General features: G+C 35.5%; 1 protein-coding gene across 3 annotated transcripts in view; it reads right to left on the reverse strand.

Moving 5' to 3' along the window:
* Positions 1-3,699: 3,699 nt before the first annotated feature.
* CAPS2 (calcyphosine 2) overlaps positions 3,700-27,099 on the reverse strand; it is a 29,743-nt gene continuing 6,343 nt past the window's right edge. For 2 of the 3 annotated variants that reach the window (XM_035338412.1, XM_035338401.1), the window contains exons 7-19: positions 25,158-25,331; positions 21,586-21,708; positions 17,864-17,931; positions 15,745-15,864; positions 14,547-14,621; positions 13,613-13,708; positions 13,414-13,507; positions 12,641-12,756; positions 9,320-9,396; positions 7,656-7,810; positions 7,039-7,158; positions 5,887-5,983; positions 3,700-4,577 (exon numbers count right to left, since the gene is read on the reverse strand). In XM_035338412.1, the coding sequence (XP_035194303.1) occupies positions 4,402-4,577; positions 5,887-5,983; positions 7,039-7,158; positions 7,656-7,810; positions 9,320-9,396; positions 12,641-12,756; positions 13,414-13,507; positions 13,613-13,708; positions 14,547-14,621; positions 15,745-15,864; positions 17,864-17,931; positions 21,586-21,708; positions 25,158-25,331 (1,491 nt within the window). In that variant the 3' untranslated portion in view covers positions 3,700-4,401. The remainder of the gene's footprint in view (positions 4,578-5,886; positions 5,984-7,038; positions 7,159-7,655; positions 7,811-9,319; positions 9,397-12,640; positions 12,757-13,413; positions 13,508-13,612; positions 13,709-14,546; positions 14,622-15,744; positions 15,865-17,863; positions 17,932-21,585; positions 21,709-25,157; positions 25,332-27,099) is intronic. The other variant, XM_035338421.1, reaches the window with a different exon arrangement.

Genomic DNA, 27,099 nt, shown 5'->3' on the forward strand with positions numbered 1-27,099 from the left:
CCTACAAATCTCCGCTGCCTTCCTGCAAGGAGCTCTTTGCTATTCCCTGCTGTTACATCTGCCCCATTGCCCCTAAAAGTGCTAATATTTTATGGTGTTTTGCCTAACTCTTTTCCAAAGTCTCTCAGGTTCCCTTCTTCTCCCAAAACCAGGGGTGGAGGGGATTGACAGCAAGAGGTCAAAAGACATGAGCCAACAAAAGATCCAAAAATACTAAACCTCTTTCATGAGAATTCAACTAATCCCATCCAACTATAACAAGAATGAGGAGGAAAAAAGGCCATAAGACATGTACTGGATACTATAAATTCCAAGTAAACGCAACAGATACTATGTCAATAAGAAGTCTGTAATAAAGAGATATAAAGAGATGGCCTTTTTTTTTTTTTTTCTTGAAGTGTATTTTTCTCTAACATCCGTCTTTAAGCCTCTGCTTCTCCACAGTCACAAAAGTATGTAAGAGAAGTGTGAAAGCCACACAACAAAACAACTCTTAGGATTATCAACTGGCACCTTGTTCCCACACTTCCTTCCTAAGTACTTTCCAGTTCAAGTAATATTTTGAAAAGGTGTCTGTCGAAAGAAATCAAACCCGACTCAGCTTCTCAAAGACGAGAACATTAACAACATGAGAAGCAAACACAGAACTGTCTCAGTCTCTAAATTCATTATTATAAAGGATAGGAAGGATAGATTATCAGGTGCTAGAGTAATATGCAGAAAAAAAGTATTTTTCTACTATCCTTTTTTTTTTTTTTTTTCCTGTCACAGAAGGATACTTGTCTTGTTTTTCTATGGACTTAACTAGATCAACCCACAAGAAATCAGCTCTAGGCTCTTTTACACTTGATAAAGTATGCTTAAAAACAAACAAAAACTAAACAGCAACTCTCTACATGCACATTTTAGTATTTATTTTTTTCCTGTCCCCTAAGACCCATAAAATTTGTGCAGTTGGCAATGGCTTTTATGGAAAAAAATGAGTTTGTGCATATGAATCAGTAGCAATACCTTCTCTTACCACCAGAAGTGTCCCACGTGAGGATGTCGGATGCCATATTTCCATTAAGTGACAAAGTGAAGCTTCTGAATGTTTGTACCCATACTTGTGTTTTGCTTCTTAAAAATGTTCTTAAACATTCCAGCTAGCATTGCCAGTGCACATTCATTTGATGAAGTGGCCATAGACCTCAAAAATGAGGAGGTGCACCACTTCATTCATTTCCACTTGCCTTCTGGGAGTACATCCATTTATCAGAGCAAAATATTGGCAGCGTAATGCACTTCTGCTATCCTCAATTACAGCAGATTGCTCAGACTTTTTAGCATAAGTTTAAATTAGGGCTGTCATGAAGACCACTAGTTGTATTAAGCACTAACTTCCAGGAAAGAAGCCAGGCAGCTTCTGTGAATGAGAAAACCACATCTGGGAACAAGAACACCCCATCTAAGAACACCCACCCTCTAATTCAGAAAACATGAACAATTCTGAGAAAGGTACCAAATACACAAAACATTTAGTTTGAACACATTTAAAGGCAACAAGCCCCAGGAGATACCTCCAGAAAGTTTTGAAGCTACGAAATGTTGATCAAAGAAAAGGCTTCAGGGTTCATTTACAAGTAAATATAAGCAAATCAGAATGCAACTAAACTGCGCATTGAGACCACTGTTACTGAAAAGTCTTTTGACAGCTTTTCCAAGTACTCAAACACAGAAATATAGATCACAACAGTTGGTTATTCTCATCTCAACCATACAAGCAGATTTCAAGTATATTCAAACAAGCAAACAAAGTTTAGTAGTAAAGTATTAGATACTCAGAGAAACAACCCATTGGGGTTTACAGACTTGCATTACTTCCTTACCTAGAGTATCTGCTATTATGTTTGATTTCCAAAGAGGAACTGTCCAGGCTACGACCTCCAGCATTGTCAGATGCTGCTTTTCAATACTGATAATAAAAAGAATCTCACACCACAGATCCTGGTCTGAATACAGTTTCTATCCTGCTAGTTTTTCTGCTAACTGCAAGTACGGCGTGCCAGCCTTGGTAGAAGTTTGTGTCAATTCTTTACCACCATTTTTTAGAGAACAAATAACAGCAAGCAGATAGAAAGGGACTTTTTAAAAGGAACTTTTGTGAACTCCATTATAAATTCACCAGAGATGACATAGCTGGTGTTTTGAGGCAGCCACTGATGTATAACTGACCTTGTATTTAATAGAAATTTAATACCTACCAGGTTTTAGAGAATTACCAGAGTATGAAGTATGGGCTTGTATTTTTTAGGTTATTTCTGACCTTTAGAATTTATTATAGATTACCCCTTTAAGGATCTATCTTCAGATGAAGAAAAAAAATGCATTACTACCAAAGTTATGGAAATATCATTCATGTCTATCCTTCACCTAACTTTAGTGATAAGAACAATAATAACCACTTAATTTGCAGCAGGTATGACCTTTGCAGCTTGTGCTGATAAGAAGACTCACTAAGGAAGCATCCAGTTGTGATCAGTTTTCTGCTCTGTAGGATAATGTGGAATAACCTTCCTAAAAGCATCACCAGGGAGATTTTCTTGCAAAAAAATTACATTAAGAAGCTATTTCCCAATCACTGTCACCCTTATAAAGTCGTAACTCAATTTAATATGTTGGTACAGCCCTCCTAAGTGAACAAGTCTAACAGAGTAGGTGATTCTTTAAAAGACTACAAAATTCCACTTGATATTTTTCAGTTATTTGAACAGACACATCAACAAGGAGACCACTGTAAAACGTGAGGACACCTTTCTCAGAATCACCAATTCCACAAACACTAAAACAAAGCCTGACCAGCAAGAGAAATTCCAGCAGGAATGGGGAAATAATATATATATATATATATATATATATATCTGTAATGAGTCACATCAGAATTCTTGCTTTAGAAGAAGCATTGACAGAATCTGTCTTTCTCTGTAAACCAACACAGACAGACTTCTGCAGCCCCAAACTGAACTGAATAAAAAAAATCCTCATTTGAGGATTTAGAGGAGAAATTGCAATTCTAGATACACATGCAGACATGGTACAAACAAAAGATAACCATGTACAAGCAATTAGAACAAGAAAGTGCTATATCTAGAATAAACCAGTCAGCCACAGAGGGACCAAAGATCCTCATTTTAGCATTAATTTTCAGCACTGCACTTAAATTCCTATGAAGCACAAATTTTGTCTCAGAGGAAGGTTTTATTAACCACAGACTAAATTCAAAACTAGTCAGACACGCATGGAGAAAACTAGTATACTTTAATTGCATAGGCTTAAAAAAATGCAGTTCAACATACAGTTGATTTGAAACGTATATTGAAGCCAAAGGCTATCTACATACATATAAAACTAATTAATAATACATTTTTTATTTTGTAACACAATTAACCCTATAGAATTAACGGGATTATTACATTGAAAAGCATACCTGGCTGAATAGTTGAAGTAGCAAGGAATATTTTAAAGTTTAATTTTTGTTGAAACAATGTGTTTTTGTAATATATACTTTTCTGTTTTATATTTTCAGAATAGACATAAAATGATGTATATCAATTTGACAGATGATATCATTGATTAGTTTAAAAAAAAAAATCACAGCAACAGAAAGTAGAGAAGCCAGATATTTAAATATAAATTTGTTTTGAAAAAAAATTAGCAAAATAAAGAAAAAGAAGGACACTAAAAAATATATTTGTGCTTGTTAAAGCCTTTGGGATTCAATGCTCATCTGAAGATCCCTGAATAAGAAAAATAAATAAATAAAATTCAGCATAGATGGTCTGGATACTAGTTTAAAGGTTAATTGGTGTGAAATTCTCTGCATTTTCAGTACTGTGGTCTTCCTCCAAATTGGATGTGGATGGCCTCTCTCTTAGGCTGACCACCACCAGCATAAAAAATGAGAAACAAAGCAAATAATGTTATAAGAAGAACAAATACAGTATTTTTATAAAAAGAAAACTGAAAGCTACCATAGATATTTACACCATCGTATCTAAGGCTTTCCACAATCACAAAACTAAAATTGCTATTGCACATACTCTCACACATTTTAGCAGTTTAAAAGAAGAGGGAATTAGAAAAAACACTTTTTTCTAATATAAAGTAAATGGTGCCTTCTGGTATGCTGAACAGCCAGTGAAAATGCACGGACACCATTTATATGGGAAAAGTGGTTAGCATTGCTCAACAGACTCTGTAAGAAAATTAACATGTATTATTCTGAACGCATCTACAATTTTCAGTCCTTGAAATCAATTTAAGACACTAATTGTGAATTAATGCATGTCACAACTAAACTCTTCCTTGTTTAGTTCACTTCTTGTTCTGAAGGTCTTTCTTTTTCATTTGTCTTCTTCCACTCTAAATTCCCCAAGGGTTCCTTAAGATGTTAACAAAATCATCATCATCCATGATTCCAATACTTAATCCTTCATAGTAATCCTCAAACTCAGAATAGGACACTTCATTTGGATTGCTGCAGGACTCTCCTAATGTTTCTAGAAATGATGCTGTAATTTCTTCTTCTGTAGCTTTGCCTGTGAAAGTGTATTTTTTTTCCATTAATTACATTTTCAATACCAGTGAATATATGACAGTTAATATACTTTAGGAAAGAAAATCTAAGATTTTGGCTTGCTAATATTTTTCTTGAACAAATTCAATATTTCACAGAAGGCATTGAAGTCATTTGCTCACTTAACACCAGCTGCAGAAATTACCTTCCTTTAATAGCAAACGATAGTATTAAATATCATTGGAAACATGAGGCCAAAGTCAATTTTAATAGATTATAAGATCAGGAAGATTTTTCTTCAAATGACTGCTAAAACTGAATGGCACATTCCTTAATTAAAATTCTGGTAAATCAGAAGTAAACTTATGATAAATCATATGTTTAATGTAATATGAGTTCAAAGCTCTAGGAACACATTAAGATGCAAGTTTACATTCAAAAGTGTTCTGGAATTGACATGTGTGTTCTAGCAACTTAATAAAGATTATACTTTAGATGACTTTTATTGCATCGAGGAAAAAAAATGAGAAAATATAGCACTATAGCAATGGAAAAAAAATTGAATGTCCAACATCCTTAATCCACAAAGTATCCTCACATATATTACTATTAAGGTCATTGTCAATACAGAAAACATCCTTTCTTCTACTGGTAAAACAGAAGGTTCAGGACACTAAGGAGACTTTCACAATAACTAGTTTGGTATCTGGAGATGTGATTTTAGAAACTGACATACAAAGATTTAAACTCCTATCTTTCCAACGGCAGAGCTTAAACATTTTTGTGAAGCCTGAAAAATAATGAAGATACAAACATTTTCTCTGTAAAGAATGACAATCCATGTCCCAGAAATAAATTAATAATTTATTCAGAAGGAACCCCAAGTGATGAGTACATCTAGTGTCACTTGGTAGCCTTATATAAGTTGAGGGAAAACGGTAATATGAAAAGGAGAGTATTCTCTTAATTTAAAATTACTGATAACATAGGGGTCAGTGATTTCTTGCACATAAGAGACAATATATAACTACTTAAATGTAGTCCTACACAGGTAAGGAAAGGAATGTAACCTACATATATGAAGTATTTGCAGCATGATAAAAATTAAGTATTAAAATTTGTTTATAGTAATGAACTCCATTACTATTTATAGCCAAGTTCCAGATAAGGTACATCACAGGTAATCAGAGGGAAAAAAAAAATCTTGTTAACAGCTGAAATGAAAACAGTTTATATTAGTATCAGTTTCTGGATCTCATATCACTGCTAACAAGGTCATTATTTTAATTGTGGATTTTTATTTTATTGCTGTTGTTGTTAATGTTAATTACCTGCCAATACTAGTGGATGTTTTTTTGCACAGTAACATTTTCTGATGTCTACCATAGGAACACTTCCAGTTTTGTTGAAGTCTAGTTTCATATAAGCCTAAACAAAGGGGAAAAAAGGCAGAAAAAAATGAAGTCTAAACATACTTAGCTACCTAGCACATATTTTCAGATCTTGTTCAATGGATTATTCTGATTTACCTATTTTATTTAAGTAATTTGAATTTACTATCATAGTCACCAGATACTAGTAAAGGATTCAACATTACGGAATTTCACAATTGTTTTATCTTGACAACTTTCAGATCAAATGTGGTCCCCTCACAAACTCAAAAAATAAAAATAAAAAATTGCCTTCTCTCCAAAATTCCTAGCTCATCCTTAGAATCAGCAGTTAAGCTGCTTGCTTTCTGTCTCCTTCAATTACTAAGATTCCAGCATCATTCCAATGTGCCTCTACAGCAGTACTAAGAGCAGCTTCATTTTAATTTTAACAGCTTACTCTAATACACATAGCACTACATAAGGCTGGGAGAGTCAGATCCTCCATGATTAAAAGAACAAAAGCATGTCCCATTTCTTGATCTTTATGATATCCCTTCACTATGATACTGACTGGTTTGTAACCAGTGTTTCACACTGGAATGCATTTCCAATCCCTCTGTCTTTTCCAGTTTCTAGATAGACAAATAACAAAATGACATCTCAAATATAAAAAAATTCTCGCTAATGCAATGCCTCGAATTGGATTTCTCAAAGAAGGCAAGTATTATTGCCTCTATTTTAGACATTGAGAAAAAAAATGCACACCATGCATATGGGTAACAAATATAGTGATCTGCCAAAATAGAGAAGGAGATTTCTGGAAGACAGAACTTTGGAGTGCCAGATGCTTTACACACTGGAGTGAACTGTAAGAATAGCATGCATACTCAGACCTAAAATAATAAAGGACTTGATTCTAGGTTGCAGTTCAAAATTAACTAACTCAACAATGGAACAGCATGTAGTCTTCTAATTTACATTTATTTTAGCACACTAATCTGACAGTTTAAAAAGTCAATGACCAGATTCAAAATTTAAGTAAAAAATTCAAAACACAATAACCAATTCCAAAGTTAGACTGCAAAATATACTATCTGCATTGAAACTTACTTTTCTTACAAATGCTTTCCGATATTCATTCATTTCTCCACATATGGCACGAACAAATTCTCCATAGTCAACTTTATCACTCTTGCTGTCATCAAGAATAAGCCACAATGATTCAAAGTCCTGTAATTTAAAAATATTTTGCCATATTTTTTCACTATGTCCTAGAAAAAAACAATTGCTACAATAGGAAATTACAATACTTTAACAAAGAACCATGTCCCCATCCAAACTGACTCAAACATTTCTCAAAATAACGCAAGTCATCATTGATCACTGATGACCATAATTCACATTATTAATCATTTTGATAGTTGTGGGCTTTTCTTGTAACATAATACTTAAAAAGAACAGCAATAAGTAAATAATATCCTATAGAGTATCTTCAAAAAGCTGAAAAAGAAAAATGGATTGCAATTGCACTTGCCCAAAAAAACACTGCACTCTTATTTGTATATTTATTCAAGAATTTCACATAGGGCTGAATGCAGAAATGCCAATATAACACAAGGAAAAAAAGCCATGTAAAAATTGGTATTAAGTTGTAGTAGATTTAAGCAAAGTGATTCCATAAATTAAAGTGAGATACTGCCAAAGCTTATAATTTCAGCTAGACTTACCCCTTCAGGCACTTCCAGATGGAATACTTTCAGAGCTTCTTTAAAGTCTGCCTGAGAGAGAAAACCATTTCTGTTCTTGTCTATATGTCGGAAATACTTTCCTAGGCCTGTTACAACCCGAACTCCTCTTTTACTTAGCGTCTCTCTGAGCATACCTGAGAATACACAGAAGGAAAGGGCATAACGATTACCTGAAGTTGACTACATGCTATGGAGCCATTTCAAAAGTAAACTGCTTCTGATACTGCTGGTTAAAAGGCACATCCACACATCCAGGCTCATACCTTTGATGACCAGATGCGAGTTCAAAATGAAACCATTGGTTACTTAACATGTGAATAGAAATCACATAAAGCAGCAGCAACATCTAATAAAACATTTAAAAGATCACAGAAGGAAAAAATGTCTGTTGCCCTGTATGTGCTCACATTATGAAACTGCTAACTTCTACTGGAATTGAATATATACACACTATTATTCAATGCCCAAAGCAATTCAGCAACACTGTACTTTGCTAATACAAACATCCCATTAAGGGACACAGATTCACTCCTTTTCTGTACAGAGATGTTAAATACATGTGGAAACAAGAACAAGTATAAGTAATTCTGCAAAATCATTCCAAACTGATAGGCAAAGGACTATTTCTACAGTAAAAGTGATGGCCTTATCAAAATACCCATGCAGCAGTTTCTGTTTAGGGCTGTATGAGTTTCCCAGCATACTCTGCTAACAGAAGTCATCTACTATTATCATATTACATCTTCAAATTAGTGGCATTTATAATTAAAAAGCAAAATGGAGGAGGAGAGGATGAGGGACAGTTTTTTTTCCAGTAAAGATCAAACTCAGAAGTACATTAAAATACATCTTGAAGTATATACACTAAGCCTTCTTCCAAGCCACACCAGCAAGTTTTAGATATAGTCAGATAACTGAGAACTGAGAAACCAGTTTGTGTGTATTACACTAGGACAAAAAAAGAACTAGAAGATAAAAAACATCCATAATGTATTATTCCCAAAATCTTTCTGAAAGTAAGCGCTCAAGTAGATTGTAGTGACCAAAGAGTGCCTACTTAAAGTATGTTTAGCTATTAAAAGTTATACTGGAGATTCTACAAACTAAAAACTGTTCAACAATTTTTGTGGACTACAAGTTACACAGCGAGTGCATAAACATGCTTCTATAGTTTTAAACACAAAGCTATGCTCTTGTCCAAAGGATAGGTAGGAAAATGGCAAAATACAATTATGTATTATAGAATACACTATTAAATTGTACTCACATATTTAGTACGGTAACACTGAAGAATATCAAAAAACTACTTTTCAATGTGTTTAGGATCAGTGTTATGATTTAGCATTCTTTTTCAAGATTGTCGTCACAGAGATATTTCATTGGTTACATTCACAATTATTCTGTACTGTTTCCATGATCTTTAGCCAGACTGTTTACTTAAAGAAGGGAAGTTAAGAGTAGAAAATATTCTTATGAACAGTTTATCCCAGTATCAGATTTTAGTAATATTCTGATAAATATCTAACTCTTGGTTAGCTTCATTTATTCAAATAAAATCTTTGAAATGCTACCACTCTTCTTTGTGCTGAGCTATAAAGACAGATACAGAAATTAAAAATAAGTGTGTTCTGGTAGACACAAACCTTGAATCTTCTTGAAAACTCTACTGTCATTGGTCACTTGCTCAAAACATTCTTGCTTGAATTCCTCAGAGGGAGCTCTAAAATAGCAACAATTTAAAGCTTATTAGTGAAAATTGTATGTAATATTACTGAATTCAAAATAGATGTAGTAAGAAATAAATAAATTTGAACTTTGTATTTAATTCTTATACTACCCTGATAAGCATTGCGTCCAAGTGCTTGAGGTTGACATGGCATACAAAAAAGTCCTTGTTGAATAGTTGCAGATACACAGAAACTCTTGTCTGACACTATTCCATTAGCAGCTCCTCTACCAGTTTATAACTCATGCATAATTCCTCCTGTTTGTACAATATCCAGAAGCATATCTGTACAGTCGTAATCTTCAGCTCAGACCAGTGGAAAAGTTTGTTAAAGCAGCAACACTTAGTTACCAAGAAAATAACATGAAGTAGCTACAAATCTCTCTTTAAAAGAAAAAAAAATAAAAACTATACAAGTTATATCTTGAATCTTTATTTTCCTACCAAAACGTCTAAATTGTAAGACCAATAACTAAATGATAAAAGAAAATTAGTCAGCAGTTTTCCACCTGTTTTATGTCTTGCCTCCTCACTTGTGATTAATGGCACACAGGGGCAAAAACACTAACATTGTGATTAAGTAATCTGAAAAAAGGCAGAAGAGATTATCTTCCATGATGCAGATCAAGAACAGTATCACTTAGGGAGGCACTGGGGACCAACATAGCAACGAAAGAATGATTCTGCAGAGGAGCAGAATTATTTGAAAGATTTCCATCTGACAGTATTCAGGTATTTCACACAACATCACCAAGTTCCTTACAATAGGAATGGGTTCCATATGATTGTATTCATTCAACTGGCAGTATATGACGGTATATGTCCTGAACCAAGGAAGAACTGCCATGGACATGGTCCACCAAGGACACCTGAGAGCAGTAAGACTGAATTCCAGACCTTGTAACTGCAGCGACCGTGCATTCTCAATGCAACCTACAAGCAGCTCCAAAGAGCAATGGCCAGAATTTACTAAACAAGGAGACAATGAAAAATTTGCAAGCTAACAGATGGACATTTTTCATAAAAGAAATAGGCATGGTATTAATAGAAGCTTTGAGGAACCTGAAGAGTTTTCCATCAAAGATGGAAGACAAATATGCATGTATGGTAATTAGTGTTTAAAAACCTGCTTTCTTTGCTTGGTTCTTGCAGCACTACATAATCTAATCCTTTTAAGAGAGCTCTAATAAATAAGTCATGGATTTCTAAAATGCTTGGGAAAAAAAAAAGCAAGCTAATGAACAGGACACAGTAAATGGGAATCACACAAAAAAGAATCTTGTGAGACAGCTCAGAGAAACTTCAAGAGGTAGAAGTTGCTCTGAGAAACCTTGAGAAACCTGTTTCCCCCATAGACTTTGGATTTAATTTTAATTACTAGAACAAACTAGTGGTGAGGTGATCACGCAAGAAAAGAATTAACTAACAGGCTTCTGCACTCACATGGCTTTATTGTTAGCAATCTTGAGAAACAATGGAGACAAAAGAATAACTCTGTTTAGATATTTAGATACCTGTTGGAGGGTATTAGACTGTCTGGATCCTGATTACATTCAACATCTGATAACATCCAAAAAGCATCGAGTGTTAAAAGTATCACCAGCAGGGTAACAAAAGAATGCCAACAGGCGTATTACATGGCTTCCTCTTTGTCCCGGTATTCTGATCTGCCTTCTTAAAAGAACACCAGCGAAGTTCAAATCTCCAGGAAAATATGTTTATGGATATTGATGCATATTTTTTTGAATGTTGAATAGATAAACATACACCCTCAGGGAAAATAAAATCTCTCTCAAATCAAGGAATCAATTTCTTGAAATATGTCTAGATAATTAAAAAGCAGTAATGACAGATATTAATGATAGAAATGTTAACGTTATTCCAAATTACTTTTTTATGTTTTTTTTTTTTTTTTTTCTATGCTTACACTGCTAACTGTAGGTTATACACATCCAGAAGAAATGCTTCTAGTTCAGGTATGAGAGATAAATTATGAAGGGAGGAGTCACCTTGTACTGGGACCAAATAGTAGTCTTAACTACCAAGGTTAGATTACCAGTAAAGCACATAACGTTTTCTGTTGGGAAATGCATAAGCCTTCCTCATTCACAAGCTTTCAGAAATAACATTGGATCACCTCCAAATTCCACAGGTAGAAAATTATCAACAAATAAAAATAATAATAAAAAAAAGATATGCTTCAAATGATATGCTTCTGAGATGTAAAATGTCCTACACAAGCCAACCAATATTAAACTATATTATTTCAAGAAAACCCTGCACAGGGAACAATTAGCAGTAAGCATCATACAGCTATATGTTTCTACAACCAATTAAATTTGAATTTACAGTTTTATGGACTGTTAGCTCACTAGAGCCTCTTTGCAGAGCTTTCAGTGTAAAGGGACCTTAAAGTGCACATTACCGTAACTGAGAACAAGCTTCATGTATCTCAACACTTGCAGAAAGACAAATAATGGTTAGTTAAGTTGTTCTGATGAAAGTAGTTTTTAGATACTAAATATATTTGAGGCTCTGTTACTGTTGTTCCTAGTCAATAAGAGATCGTAGTAGTATCTGATATACAAGGAGAGGTTGTGAGAACTGGGAATGTTTAGCCTAGAGAAGAGAATGCTAAAGGTGAGGTATATCAATACCTCACTGGAGGGAATACATCAAATGAATGAGAAAACAAATGTATTGAGAAATTAGATGCCCTAATGCCTGCAGTCTACAATGTGCAGCAGTATCTCAAAGACTGAAGAAAGAAGGCATACAAAAAGGAAGAAGATGGGGAAAAAAAAGAAAAAAAAAAATCAATCCTTCCCCTGCCTGTGTTCAAATACTTGTATTGGCATAACTGATACAAGCACTTAATATAAGCTTCACGAAAGATTCAATGATAATGTTGATCATGAAAAAATGATTTTTCCCCTGAACATAGTATATTAGTTCATCACATCAGAAAAGTTCCAGAATATGATTTGTGTTAAAAAGACTTCAAACAAAGCAAGTAAGATAGCTTCACATTTAATTAATTCTTTTTTTTCAAATTACTCCTTATCATTCTAGAAAGTTATTGAATTATAGAACATCCGCTCACATCTATTACTAATTTCTCCTAACAACAGCCTAAATACATTTTTTTTTAACAGTACAAATAACATGTTAGAAGCTCTTATAAAAAAAGTATTTTTTGCTTAAGGAAGACTAATTTGAAAAAGTTAGTTGCACTTACTTGAGCAAATCCATAGCTGTTTCATCAATACTTATCACACGAAGGGTGAGGACTGGGTTCTGCTTGACACTTTCTGGAAGATTATGATCAACACTTTGGAAAGTTAGGTTAGCTCCCTGTTGGCAAAACACAGAATGTTTTACAAAAAGGTCACATAGTTTATAGAATACGTTCTGCAAGACTTTCAAAAAGTATGATCATTAAAGTCTTGCTAGGAAATGATGGAAAAAGTGTAACTAAGATCAGTTAACCTTCTTAACAGAGCTTTTCTAATACTAAATAAAAACAGATTTCAAAATGAAACTTTATCCTCTACATAGAGATTTGTCTAGTAAGAAGGCCTACTGTATCTGGTGGTAAATATTTTCAAACTTTAGGTTAAAACCAATTCCCTCGTGGTTAAAAAATATTCACTCAATAACTTCATCAAAAACACCAGCAAACCTCACAAAGATCATTAATTTGTTAACAAGTAAGTACTTAAGTCTTCTACTGCAGGACTCCCTTTCCCAAATAGTTCATTTTCACTACAAAAAGGTCTACATTGTCTGCAGTCTTGTGCTCCCTAGTGGAAAAACTACAAACTGAAGCCAAAAGTGGAATCCTTAAATCATGGGACAGAAAAATAATCCAGACTCGTGAAAAATCTTTAATTTGACATTACTGAAGGGAAGACCAAAAGTCTTCCCCTGAATGATAGATAACAATTTGAAGTTTGAATATCTAAATATTATTTCCAGATAAAATTGCTTTGCATTCACTAGAATACTTACAATATAGAAGTCATTAAGATCATAAGCTTTTCCCTTCTTTTGTCCTCGCTGATGTTGATAAATTCCCTTCTGAATGAAAGGCAAGGCATTTGTTCTGTGAAATAATTCAAAACTAATCTTAAAACAATTATACTTATTTATGTTTGATAGGTATAGTGAAAGATGTTTTATAATTTTTTTAAAAAGTAACTTAACCTACCTGTTTTTTCCAAACTGTCGGAATTCATACACAGTAAGGGATCGGTCATATGCAAAAAAGAATCCAATCAACTCTCTACAAGCATCGCGACCATTTCTAAAAGGTAAATTGAAAAGCACCTTTATGTTTTTGCAGCTATCCAAACCTAATTCAACCCAAACACAAATAACACTTCTATTTTGAAATACACATTTTATATCCAATCTTGTATATTGCACAATCTTTTTCTTTGAAAGAGCCATCTATTTTCACTAAACCACTGTGGAATCCATCTTCTGGATTTGGGAACATATCTTAATGCAATATTCTATTCTCTATAACACTAAGAACGTCTTTCAAATCTTCATGTTTTAGTATGCCAATACAATTTTCATTTGCTAAAGGATGACATAAATCTGGACTACTGCATTCATTATGGTAGATGAAGCTATGGGGCTGAATCCTTGACTATGCCTATAAAGCTCGCTGCTCCAGAGCTGAAGAATATGTTTATGGCACCACTGCTCAATTCAGAACAAAGATGCCATCAACCTGTAAGCTTGGTATGTAAGGAGCTACAAGAGACATAACGCCATCCTTTCCATCCACAATGGTTGCCACATACTAAGAAAAGGCTAAAAGAATTTACAATTAAGTGACACACAATGGTGAAGAGCACTCTTTTTCCATCCCTGTGTCAATTGTCCTGCACAGAGCTATGACTGACATGATGGTAACGTAACATTACTTATGTATCTTAATGCTGTAACTTACTGTACAATGGGACAGTAAAGCCATTATATCAGCCATGTCAAGTGCACTCTACCTATGTAGCATATATTTTTTTCTATAACTGTAACAGAGAAGGAAAAGTTCTGTGCAATTAAATATTTCAGCAAGGTAACAATCATCATTCATAAATTCACAGAACTGAAAAGCTTTACAAAACGATTACCTTGATACAATCCTACTATCAAAGCGTAGCTTGTTAGAGAGAACGCTTTCAGTCAATCCTGATTTGGTCCTTATTCTGAGAAAATAATGCAGCAAATTAATGATACCTATATGCTCACAGAGCAATGGTGTATATGAAAATAACCATTTCAAAACAGAAAAAAAAAAATGTAAAATACGGTATCCTTGGCAACTGGCTGAGGAGATGATTCTTGTGGTTGAATTAGAAAGCAACTCAGAGCTGCAATGTGGAAAGCACTCTGTAATTACATCATATGAGATTAAATCTACAGAAAGCATAGACATGAATGGGATATTTTGTTTATATGCACTTATGTCAAGAATTAAACCTCTACCAATCAGCATGTTTCCACCACTCAATCTTCTTGCAAAATACCCATGTGGGGGCTTCTTTCCCCACTTAGATACTTTATATTGACTATAACTAGTTCCCAAAACAGAGATTTGTTCATGTGATGAGTGTGACAGATTGATACTGAGAGATTGCTCTTGAAATAGGTTTTGTTGCCTTTTTTTCTTTTAAATAAAAATAAGGCATTTGTTGAAAAAGACTTCAGAAGAGGATGTTAAAATGTACAAAGCAGAGACATTTGCCTGCATATTGAGAAAGATTAACATAATAAACACAGGAACTGCAAATTCATGTTGTTTTCAGCATGCATTGCTGAAAATCAAAATATTTTCTCATTTTTTCTTAAGCTGTTGGAGTTACTGTTATAATGCTCACAGTTCCGAAATTACATTTAAACGCCAATCTTTCAGCAGAAATCCAAACATGAAGGAAAAGTATGATTATATTGTTAAGATCTACATTAGCATTTATGGATGCATGCTTATGCAATTTTAAGCACCTCGGGATGGGAATCTCTAAAAGGATACAACAGCATTGCAAGGATTCAACCAACTCAAAGTCTGACAAAACCCTGCGATGAACAGTATCAGTATGAGCTTAAGATGGTTCTTCCATGTTTTATAAATACTGTGAATCATTATACACAGAGAATCCACAAATAGGGCCCACTAGGCAATTATACAAATGGGGGAGGCAAACAATAAGACCTCAATTGAAGTTTTTTGGTCCAAGTGAGGAATAAAACACCTGGAAAGGCGAAGAGGGAGTACAGAGCCCAAGATAACAAAGAAATATTTCTAAAGAATGACCACTAGAGAAAACTTACTTTGTTTCATGCAGTGTTCTTTTTCTAAAACGCATGGGTATGTTCCCAAGTCCCAGAAGTCCATGAGCTTCCTCGGAAACATCAGCACGTGTGGATTGTTCCGGGTCACTTATAACAGCTCTGACCAAAAAGAGCAGGGAGATGCTCTCTGACTAATACTAAGTTTAAATTTCAGTTATATTCTTACTCAAGGAAGAAAAACAAACAAAATAAATAAAAATGTCATGTGAATAACACACCAGTAACATGTTGAAGTTAGCCATTACACTTGCATAAATTTGGGGGGGGGTTCTTGTTTATTAGGTTGGTGGTTGTTCTTTTAGGTTCTGTTTGTTTTTACAAATTCTCAAATCTATTACTCTAAATCAAATACATGAAAGAATAGTCTGGTAGTGGAAGACCTTTATTCCTCCCTTCCCTCTTTTCCACTGTTTCCATACTATTCCATCATTTATTTTCTTTATCCATGAGTCCCTCCAAAATGAGTGACCAGATTTACTAGTACTGGTTAGTGGCGTCATCCTGCAAAAACATAGGTACTTCCTCTCCCAAAGCACTGACTACAAAATCCATAGGATCTAAAAGACCTAATATTCTGATATTCTCAGTATCAGTTTAACAAATAAACAAAAGACCCCTTAAAAATACATGTTACTGAAATGATTCATAATCGGAAGGAAAAAACAATTTTGCATAGCTGATGTAAATTTACAAACTTTCTCTCTGATCTATGCAGATCCAACTTTGCACACATCAGTTATAATAATTTAACCACAAGATTGGTTCTATTGAAACAATCAAAAAAACTTTTTTGTTTCCTTTAATAGATTTTCCATGTGACAGTTTTGAACTAATCTTCCCCGATTAACATCCTGCTCCATACCAATTTGTTTGGCAGTACTGGCACCGTTATCTTTGGAAAACAGATGGATTTTTTTAAATTAAAAGTTCATCCTGATGCAGCTGCACTGGATACTGGATACTACTGGATACTGTTTTGACTTTGTCAACAGAATGGTTCAGAGCAGGAGATGCATGGATACGTGCAAAAATAAGGAGAAGCAGCTGAAGAAGGTTAAGAATAGAATGATCGTCTATGATCCAAGATGCATAAAACTAATCCAGCACCAGCAGCACTGAAACACTTCAACACAACTAGCATCTTTTTAACACAATCTTAACACATCTGCTTTAACTACATCTTGTTTAAGATTTGATATAGGACAAGCATTTCTTAGTTGTTGTTTGCTTTGTTTTAATCGGGGATTTCTGCACTTAAACATACAGTTGGCTTTCTGGGCTGCAAGCGCATGCTGCTGGCTCACGTTGAGCTTCTCATCAACCAGTACCCCCAGGTCCTTCTCCTCAGGGCTGCTCTCAATCCATTCTCCACCCAGCCTACGTTTATGCTTGGGACTGCCCTGACCCAGATGCAGGACCTTGCACTTGGCATTGTTCAGAACAAGTTTATGAGAACAATAATAAGAAAAAATAATTTTAATATACTCATCTTTACCTATACGTTACTTTTTTTTTTTCCTCTTTAACCTATGATGGGATCTTTCTACATAGAAACAATTCTTTCTTGGAGCTAAAGGGATAGCAATGAAGTCAGGAGAGCTTTCCTGTACAACCTAGATCAATTTGATTAATCTGCTCCTTTTTTTTCCTTCCTGATTAACACTGAAATAATACTCATTTACTTCAGAGAGATGTTGTGTCAATATTAATAAAGGAATTTTAATAAAGGTGACAGCCTTAGAACAGAAAATAAATACTACAGATGTGCAATTTGTAACAGCAGGTATCCATATATTTTGCAGATGTAAAAGAAGGTTATTTCTGAAAAGTACTGTTACTGTAAAACACATAAATTAGATTCAGATGTAAAATCAACACTTCTTCTCAGAGAAAAATGAACTTAAACATAGCACTTGAAAGTGATTTTAAATTAAAAAGGTTTTTCATTTAAAATGATTTTAGAAATAGCACCATGTAAGACTACGTAAGAGTTGCAGTGAGGTCATCAAAATATCTTCCAGGCAAGAGAAGTCAAAAACCCACACACCTAAGTTCTTCTGTAGGGAACACTGTAGTTTTACACTGTAAATTCACTTACCTGGATAACTGATCCACCATCACTTGTTCTACCACAGCCTGTTTTCTCCGCTCTGCAGCAACATCCTCCTGTAAAGAAAAACTGACTGAGAGAAAATAAAATTTAACAAGCACATCAAATACTAAAAGAGCTCTTCGGACAGCGTACAGAGATCACAATCTTACAAATGTCACAATTAATTTAGAATTTTCAAGGGTTTTCTTCATCTTTTCAATTAGAGTCCTATTTGCATGACAAATAATATTCTCTGCTACACACTCGACTTGTCTATGCAGATTAGCTGCCAATAAATATGAGACTTCTAGTATTTCTGCTGACAGACAGCTTTCCTTCTTTTGTTTCCAATAAATTTTCTAAGTGCATTAGCACCTGAGGAAACACACTATTCCGAGTACCTTGGTTGACACAGATTCCCATTGAAGGAATGCGACTCCAGCAATAATTAGTCAAAAAAAAATGTTTATTAATGTTAAAAGTTTAGTCTCTGCTCTCAATTTCTATTTGCTGCATGCCAGAATAATGTTCTACTGAAACAGACCAATCCGAAAAACCTTTCTTTATAAAAGAGAGATCATCCTAAGGGGGGCAGGAGATTTAACAGGATCTTACAGCCATTTTTACTTTAGAGTAACAGCCAACCATAACTTTGTGCTATTCACAGTAAAGTGCTTGGTTGTTGATCATCATTGATTTCATAGAAAGAAAACCCAAGGCACAAGAGGATGCCCAAGGTCAGAACAGAGGCCACTGGCAACAATTATGCCCCACCATCTCACTTCATCTTCCAAATCTCCAAACTCTTTCAATGCACTTACATTTGCTTTTTCTCCCCCCGAATTTATTTTTATTTATGAGAAAAAAAGAGATTGTTTCTGAGGGGCTTAGACAACCTCTTTGATGACTTGTTAGTTATTCTGAATCTGAAGAATTAAGATATTTTTCTGACTGATTGTTTCCCCCACATAGATTATCATGCAACAACCAAATTCTAGATACATCAAGTCTTCCGATGGCTGAAGAAGAGTTAAAAGTTGGTTCTCAAACAGAAGGTAACTAATGGATAATTCATAAATCCCCAGAGATGCTATGGGTATCGTTCACAAATCTTCAGATAAATAATGATTAGCACTAGACAGAAACAAACAAAAAACAAAACAAAACAACAAAAATTAACACCAGACCAACAGGTGTTTATACTAAACTGATTTTAAGCCTTAAAATACTTCTAAATTATAGCAGATTGGGGACTTTTTATTTTGCTTTCATATTTCATTTTTGCATTTATCAGATTTACTAGTACTTTATTCCAAATTACTGAATCTTTGATGTAAGGAAGCACTATGTAAAGGAGGACACAGTGATAATACACAGCAGTGTTTGTTAAAATTCAACGTATTCCAAGGATCGCTCTTATAGATCTAAAACAGCTAGCATGACAAAAACTGCTTTTGAAAATTCAACTTTATACTTTGTATTTCACTTGAATACTAGAAGGTCACTAAATGTACTCTCAGAAGAAACTCTTCCATTCACCTCTTAGAAAAAAACTCTACTATGAATTTACAAAACTGCTGAGGTAGACATTGAACTTACAGCAACTCTCAATTGTTAGTAAGATGCAACTCTTTTGTCCACAAAAGAATTATTTATAGAAAACAAACCTTCTTCCAAAAAAAATATTTTTTATCATATAGCGTTCTTTGGCAATCATACATTCACTGTAATCCATCTTGGATAAGGTAATTCTCAACCCAAGCTAGAGAAAATTTAAAAGAACATCTATTTTAACAGTAGAGGTTTAGGCAATGATTACAGTAAAAGGAAATGTTAAACATATTGTCATCTTAATCAAATTTTTAAAGCACTTTAAAATCAAATGCATATAACTGAGACAACATATATCCAAATGCATTATTATATAAGCAGTAGTTACTTCTGATTTTTCCATTATTCCTACTTCTGTCAGAATCTTGAACCTGAGAGAACCCTAGAGAGGCTCCTAGAAAGAGAGAGACAGCCTGTGCAACCATGAGTGCTAATCTGTAACAGAAGGATTTCTAAAGGTCCCTCTGACAGGTTGCTGAGACACCTGCTGGCTTCCTTTTAAAACATGCCAGCTGCAGTGTACCTGTCATTTGTGGTCAGGCACTGCTCCTTTTCTCAGTCTTTTCAGGTTATTTGATTTAACTTTAAGTAGTCACTCTAATGATACTTCAAAGCAGTTTTCCCCACTAGCCTCACCCTACAATACAGATTTTTAAAATAATGCTAAAAATAATGAACAGGAAGTTCTTCATAAGATTACTTTCTGAAAAAAAATTCCGATCATGAAAATGATCAGTAGCCTCAGTAGTGCAACATTCACTATTATTAAGCAAATAATTAGACTTTATATGAGACAAGTCCCACTTCAACGAGACCAGAAATCAAATAGATGTTTGCAAGGTGAACTTCAGTGCATAATGATGAGCAAACAAAATAAATGAAAAATTATTTACTTTTATAGTCTCAAAATTTGTTATAGCTTAGTATTCCATCAGAACATTATAATGCTAACTGCTCAGCAATACCTACAAAATTCACTTATGAAAAACATCACTCTGCATATGCAAATAGTGAAGCACACAGTACCAAGTCTCAAGGTTCTTCATCATTGTAAATAAACCCAAAATCAAGATTTAGCCTTAAATGGACAATACTCCTTTTGCACAGTTCTAATGAGAGTAAAAATCTGTATCTATATAAGAAATTAAAGAAACGTACTGGGTACATCAATATAAGAAAAGTTATTATTCTTTCTCTACTCATTATTGTGAAGCCATGACCGTTCCCAGTCTAGGGGCCTCTATTTCCCCCAAAATCAATAGGGATGAGAGGAAACTGGAGGGGAAGTAACAGAGCATTGGAGATGAAGCAACTGAAAGGAGAGGCTAAGGGAGTTTGGCTTTGTTTAGTTTGCAGAGGAAACAGCTATGAAGTGTTCTAAAAGCTTCCTAAAACTAAAAGACAGTTACAAAGGTTTTTTGTTGTTGTTGTTTATTTTTACTTTTGCAACAGTGGCCAACATTATAAAAGGAGGTCAATGTCACAAATGGAGCCTTGGGAGGCTCTGTAAGGATAATAGGAAGAACATCTTCACAAGGAGAGTAGCACAGCAAAGGAATATGTTGCTTAGAGATGGTGTAGAATTCCATCCTTGGATCCTGAAGACTCAGCCAAAGCCATAGCTGACCTGATCTAATACTAGCAGCAGAGCCCATATGGCTTACAAAGTGGGGTCTCATCACAGACTCCATTTCAAGAGATAACAAGGGAAAACAGCTTTACTCTATAAACTAGTCAGAGTAAAAGCTGATGGAATCATGAAATCCATGAATCATGGAATACAGGCTCAGGTACAAGCTACAGACAGGAAGAAATACAATAGTACGTTCAGGTTCACACAAGTCACTCAGTTGATCTTCTTAGCTTTATTTATTTATATTTAGTTTGCATTCTTATGTATACATATTACTGCATAAAATACAAGCATTGTAGATAAGATTAAAAAATTGCTCCCTGGATTGCTCAGTTCAGCTCCCATTAAAACAGATGTTCCAACCCCCATGGTTGCAATTACAGACTAGGGCCAAATCATCAAAAGCCTAACTTCCATTGAACATCTGGGAAGTCATTCTGCAAGTCTAGACAGTTAACAGCCTAATACCAGCCAAAACACTTACTGCTTCTGATTTCCTCACACTGTGCTGCATATTGTAGGGCTTGTTTGTGTAGCACTGTTGCAGGAGAGCTTTCTCATCAAGAGCTGTAAGATCATCCTTGTGCCCAACTTCAAGCTGTGTACCCTACACAAAAACACATTATTTTCAGAAATGAAATTTAATTATTAAAATCAAAACATTTTCCTCAATTTATTAAAAAGGGTTGATTTTTTGAAAAAGTCTTTCTCCTTCTTCATGCTAATTAGAAAAAGAAATTTTAAGCCCAGATTTCTACAAAAATTGAACTTATCAATCTTGCTCTCAAGTCTTGCCTTAAAGCTTTTGAACCCTTACCAACTTTCAACCATATTAAAAATAAAAATTAAAATTAAAAAATCAGAAGTACCATGGTCCAAAGTACCAATGCTTTGTTAAAAACCATCAGCAAGTCATTGAAGGTAGACTGTTAGTACCTCTCTGAAGGAAAGAGCTCATTCTTTCTCTGTTGCGTTCAAGAACACCCAAGAGAAAGCAGCAGATTTGCCATCACATGCAAAGCTCACCATCACAGAAGTGCCATTTCTCAACTAGCAAAGAAGTTAAATAAAGGCTGGATAAGGAACAGCTGAAGCACATTGCTGAATTGGGTCTAAGAGACTTGTAAATCAGCCTGAATATATTACAGAAATATTTCCCACATGGAGGATATGAAGAAAGAAGACTGTATGAACAAAGGAGGCTGTATTTACAGAAGTTGGGAAGGAGAAAACAGCAGACAAATCAGTAGGGTAGGTTTCATTACCTATGCCACGTAAACCCACTACACTATGCTGCTCTAGGAGCAGCTTCTTATCAGAGAAGTTATTGCTAGTTCCACAAATCAGATGATAAATATCTTGAAATCTATTGAAATTTATTATTTAATCAGATAGCAATAACGTCTAGCAGAATAGTCTTTGTTAGATATATTAAAATCTGTCACAAAAACTGACACACACAGCTTCTAGCACTTAGCATGCATCTTTCTGGAAACCAAAAGCACTAGGAATGAGCCAATTCTACCTTTTCTCTCGCAGTTTATGCTTGCGTGGTGGTTTTACCCTGTCGGGCAGCTGAACTCCACCACAATCATTTTCTCACTCACCCTCCCCAAAGGAAAAGGGAGAGAAAATATGATGAAAAGTGCTCAGGGGTTGAGATGAGGACAGGATGGTCACTCAACAATTATCATCATGGGCAAAACAAGACTCAGAACAGGGAGATAAATCTAATTTATTGTTTATCACTAGCAGGCTAGCACAGTGAGAAACTAAAAGCAAACTGAAAACACCTTCCTCCCATCCACCCTCTTCTAACTCCTCCCCCTGAACAGTGCAGGGGAACAGGGACGAGGGGCTGTGGTCAGTCCCTAAGACTTTGTCTCCACCACTCCTTCATGGTCACTCCCTGCACCTGCTCCCCATGAGGTCCCCCGCACGGGATGCCGTCCTTCCTGAACTGAGCCTGCGGGGGCTGCCCACAGGCAGCAGCTCTTCAAGAACTGCTCCCACACGGCTCTGTACCACGGGGTCCATCCCCCAGGAGCAAACTGCTCCAGCACGGGCCCCCACAGGCGGCAGCTCCCCCCAGACCCCTGCTCCTGCGTGGGCTCCTCTCCACGGGCTGCAGCTCTGTCTGACCCAGGGCCTGCTCCTGCGGGGGCTCTCCATGGGCCACAGCCTCCTCCAGGCCACATCCACCTGCTCCACCGGGGGCTCCTCCACGGGCTGCAGCGTGGAGATCTGCTCCATGTGGGACCCATGGGCTGCAGGGGGACAGCCTGCTCCACCAGGGGCCTCTCCACAGCCCGCAGGGGAACTGCTGCTGCCTGCCTGGAGCACCTCCTGCCCTCCTGCTGCACTGACTGTGGGGGCTGCAGAGCTGGCTCTCACTCCTCTCTCCCTGAGGCTGTTGTGCAGGAGGGGGTTTTACCCCTTTCTTAAATCTGCTCTCCCAGAGGCCCATCCAGCATCACTCCATGGCTTGGCTCTGGCCAGTGGCAGGACCCTTTTGGAGCTGGCTGTGATCTGACACAGGGCAGCTCCTGGGATCTGCTCACAGTGGCCACTCCTGCAGCCCCCTGCTATGTAAATCCAATACAGTTTGCAACCTATTTATTAAGTTTCAGACTAACTTAGCTACTCCTGTAAATACCCTTTTGATGGGCTTGCAGTACAACATATAAAGGATTCACATATTGGAAAACGTGACATGATTGTGTCAGATCAGTGCCTAAGAGTGAAAGCATTAAAAGCAAAACTACAACAAAACACAAAAAAATGGCATTCTTCACTGCCATGAAACAAACATAAACGTAAGAACACAACAGAATTGTTTTCTTCACTCAATTCTTTTACCTATAGAATCTTATACTTCTACATTCTCCAATTTTTATCTGAGTTTTTGAAGAGTGCCTCTAATGGGACAACATCCCTTTAGAAGTATAAATAATATGTGCAGAAGAGACCTCAGCCCACACAGCCATAGATCTTTGTCTTCTGTAAAACTTTCCCTCTTCATTCTACTGAACATTAATCAAGTAAATAAGTAACCTCATTGCCACTTATCACAAACCTTTTATCTGGAAAGCAATATATACAGTATGTGCTTAAGGAAGTTCAGCATCTGCATATTTAGCCTTTCACTGAGATCCTTAGGTGATCATCCACCCTTGGCACAGTCTAGCATTCGACTGGTCCTCACAGATGTCACTCACTTTTGTTTCTTGTTCCTTGCTACGAACCTTTTCTCATGGACCTCTTTATACCTGAAATAACGTATTTTGCTCCATGCAGACACTTTTCTCGACTCTTTCTTCCAGAACAGGTCAGTTTTTTCCCCATCCAAAGACATATCTCATTATCTCCACTGATCTTCCCTTGTTTGCACCTTAGTCTTAATTTAAAAACAAACAAAGAAACTGGAAGAATCAATACAGCTTGTAGTCCAACGTTGCAGACTAGCTGTACACTGGATCTTATAAAAGGCCAAAGCAAAAAATACAGATATTTTCTTCCATTATTTTAAAATTCTTTCATTTTTCACTGTTAGTAGTTTTCAAAGGTACAGACCTCATATTTCACCCCTTCTTTTCTAAATCTTAGGTACAATCATAATTTAATATAATACTAAAAATAAATAAATAAATAAAAAGATGGAATGCATCTCTGTATTTGGAAATAACATAAATAACATTTTACCAAGTTCTTTTTACTCTCATCTTCCTCAGCAGAAAACTCATTCCTGATTATGCTGATCTTGACACTTAGGGTCGATGTGCACTATAAGGGTAAATTTTACATCTCTTACCAGAGAACAAACGCACACTTTTGATTCTTAGAGCACCACAGTTTCTTGTTATAGAGGAACTAACGCAAACATCCTTATTTTATATCCTACTCAACATTAAATGCTGAAACCATACAGGGAAATGTGTTTACAATAAATACATGGAAGAAGTTATTTACACACACATGCAAGTCACTCTACACACTGTAATGAAATACCCACACCAATTTACTACTTAAAAATGCAATTTTTACTTTGTCAGCTACCTTTATTGAAGTTTCTGGACACTGTTGGTGGTCTTTTTTCTTTTCTGCAATTCTCTCAGAATACTGCTTATATTCTTCCTTCATATCTGCTTCATACTGACGATACTTCAATTTATATTTGTCTGCTGGGGATGGCAGATCTTCCGGTATTATCTTCTGCTCTAAAACAGAATGCTAGAGCAAAGAACAATCAATATAAATGCCTCTGGTTGATACACTGAAAGAGAACAGCATTTTTGTAATTCCCATACGCAAAAACTTATGAAACTACTTGACACTATGCTTCACGATAAGGAAAAAATACAAATATGACTGCACATTCAGGCTTGATTTTCATGGAGTTCTTCACATTCTGCTTTTTTATATATATATATATTTTTTTTGTAAAATACGCAGTACACAGCCAAGTAACTTTACACAAAGTCAAGACTCTGTGGTGCTGTCCTACAATGGCTGAAAATGGGCTGATGAGGTTTTTTCCAATCACAGTTTCTAATAAGTTTGGATGGCAGATGAGTATTAGTCCCTACATTCCTTACCCTACAACACCAGTCAGAAAGGCTGTGAAGCCAACTAAGTACCTTCCTAAATTTATGTTCCTTTCAGTGCTCTACGCAGTGGAGGCTGATCAGTAGAAGCAGCAGCAACGTGATAAGCCCAGGACACCATTCTTCTTTCTCTCCCCAAATAACACCTTCAATGTTTTAGCGATTTTCCGTCAATGCTAACAAAAATAAGATGGCCTTATCTAGCATCTCTGCTTGGCACATCTCATCTTGAAGCAGCAGTGAAAAGTCCTGTACTAGAAAATCATTTTTCAAAAAAAAAAAAAAAAAAAATAAAAAAAAGGATTTATGTTCTTGAAAGGGCAGCTTTCTCTTTCAAAAGAGGATCTACATCCCTTCACTGGTTAATTCCTGAGTGATAAGACAGTATACAAATTATTCCTCCAAAAGTGACCTATTTTGGGAAGATTTACTTACATAGTCTGTTATCGAGGAAGTCAGAATATATCTTGCTAAAGAAACACTCAGTCAGGGCCCAGAAGCAAGCAATGCAGAAATAAAGGCTGCTGAGAGGAATATATTCAAATATTTCAGAACTGCTTGAAAATCTTCTCCCCAAAAGTAAAAGTCAAGCCAAAAAAAAAAAAGAGACAAGAGAGATGGCAAAAAGAGGGTAAATGAACAGAAGATGCATTACTACAAATTCAGCACTACAGTATTTAAAACATAATGAAGGCAGAAAGGAAGTAGAAGAGATAAAGGAAAGCAGAGAACAAAAGGAAGACCTTGAAACAGTCAAAGCCTTAACAACCTTTTGTTAACACTCCTGCAGCTAGATAGATTTATATGTATGAAATTAATACTTTAAAAAAAAAAAAAAAAAAAGTATAACCAGATGTGAAATTATAGGGATCCAGAGCTGAGAAGAGTATAGCAACTCAAGTATGTACACACTGCACTTATGATGCCATACAGAGGAAAATTAGACATCTACAGTTAAACATCTACAGTTGCATCTTAAGATGCATATAAATACCTACATTGGGTATGTAGATATTCTGCACTACTGCACTACTAGTCCAGTACTCTCAGTTTGTACAAGCCGTACAGACAGCCTATATCAATGAACATGAGTTGGTATGTTCTCATTAGCTTGGAACTCTAATAAACAATATAATTGCTATGCTTCTGGTAGCATGGAGAAGTTTAAACAACAGAAATGAACAGGGGAGAAGCTGCTGCAAATGAATTATTTATATTCAAAACACCTTTTCACAAAATTACTTCTATTTGTCCTTGTGATGGGTATGTTTTGTGCTTTTCTGTTTTATTCACAATTTTACTAATTACCTTCCGTAACACTGGAAGAAACAAAGCTACCTGTAGGAGGGAAAGAAAAAAAAAAAAAAAAAAAAAAAAAAAAAAAAAAAAAAAAA

The sequence above is a fragment of the Oxyura jamaicensis genome, chromosome 1 (assembly GCF_011077185.1).
Source record: "Oxyura jamaicensis isolate SHBP4307 breed ruddy duck chromosome 1, BPBGC_Ojam_1.0, whole genome shotgun sequence".
Taxonomy (NCBI): Eukaryota; Metazoa; Chordata; class Aves; order Anseriformes; family Anatidae; genus Oxyura; species Oxyura jamaicensis.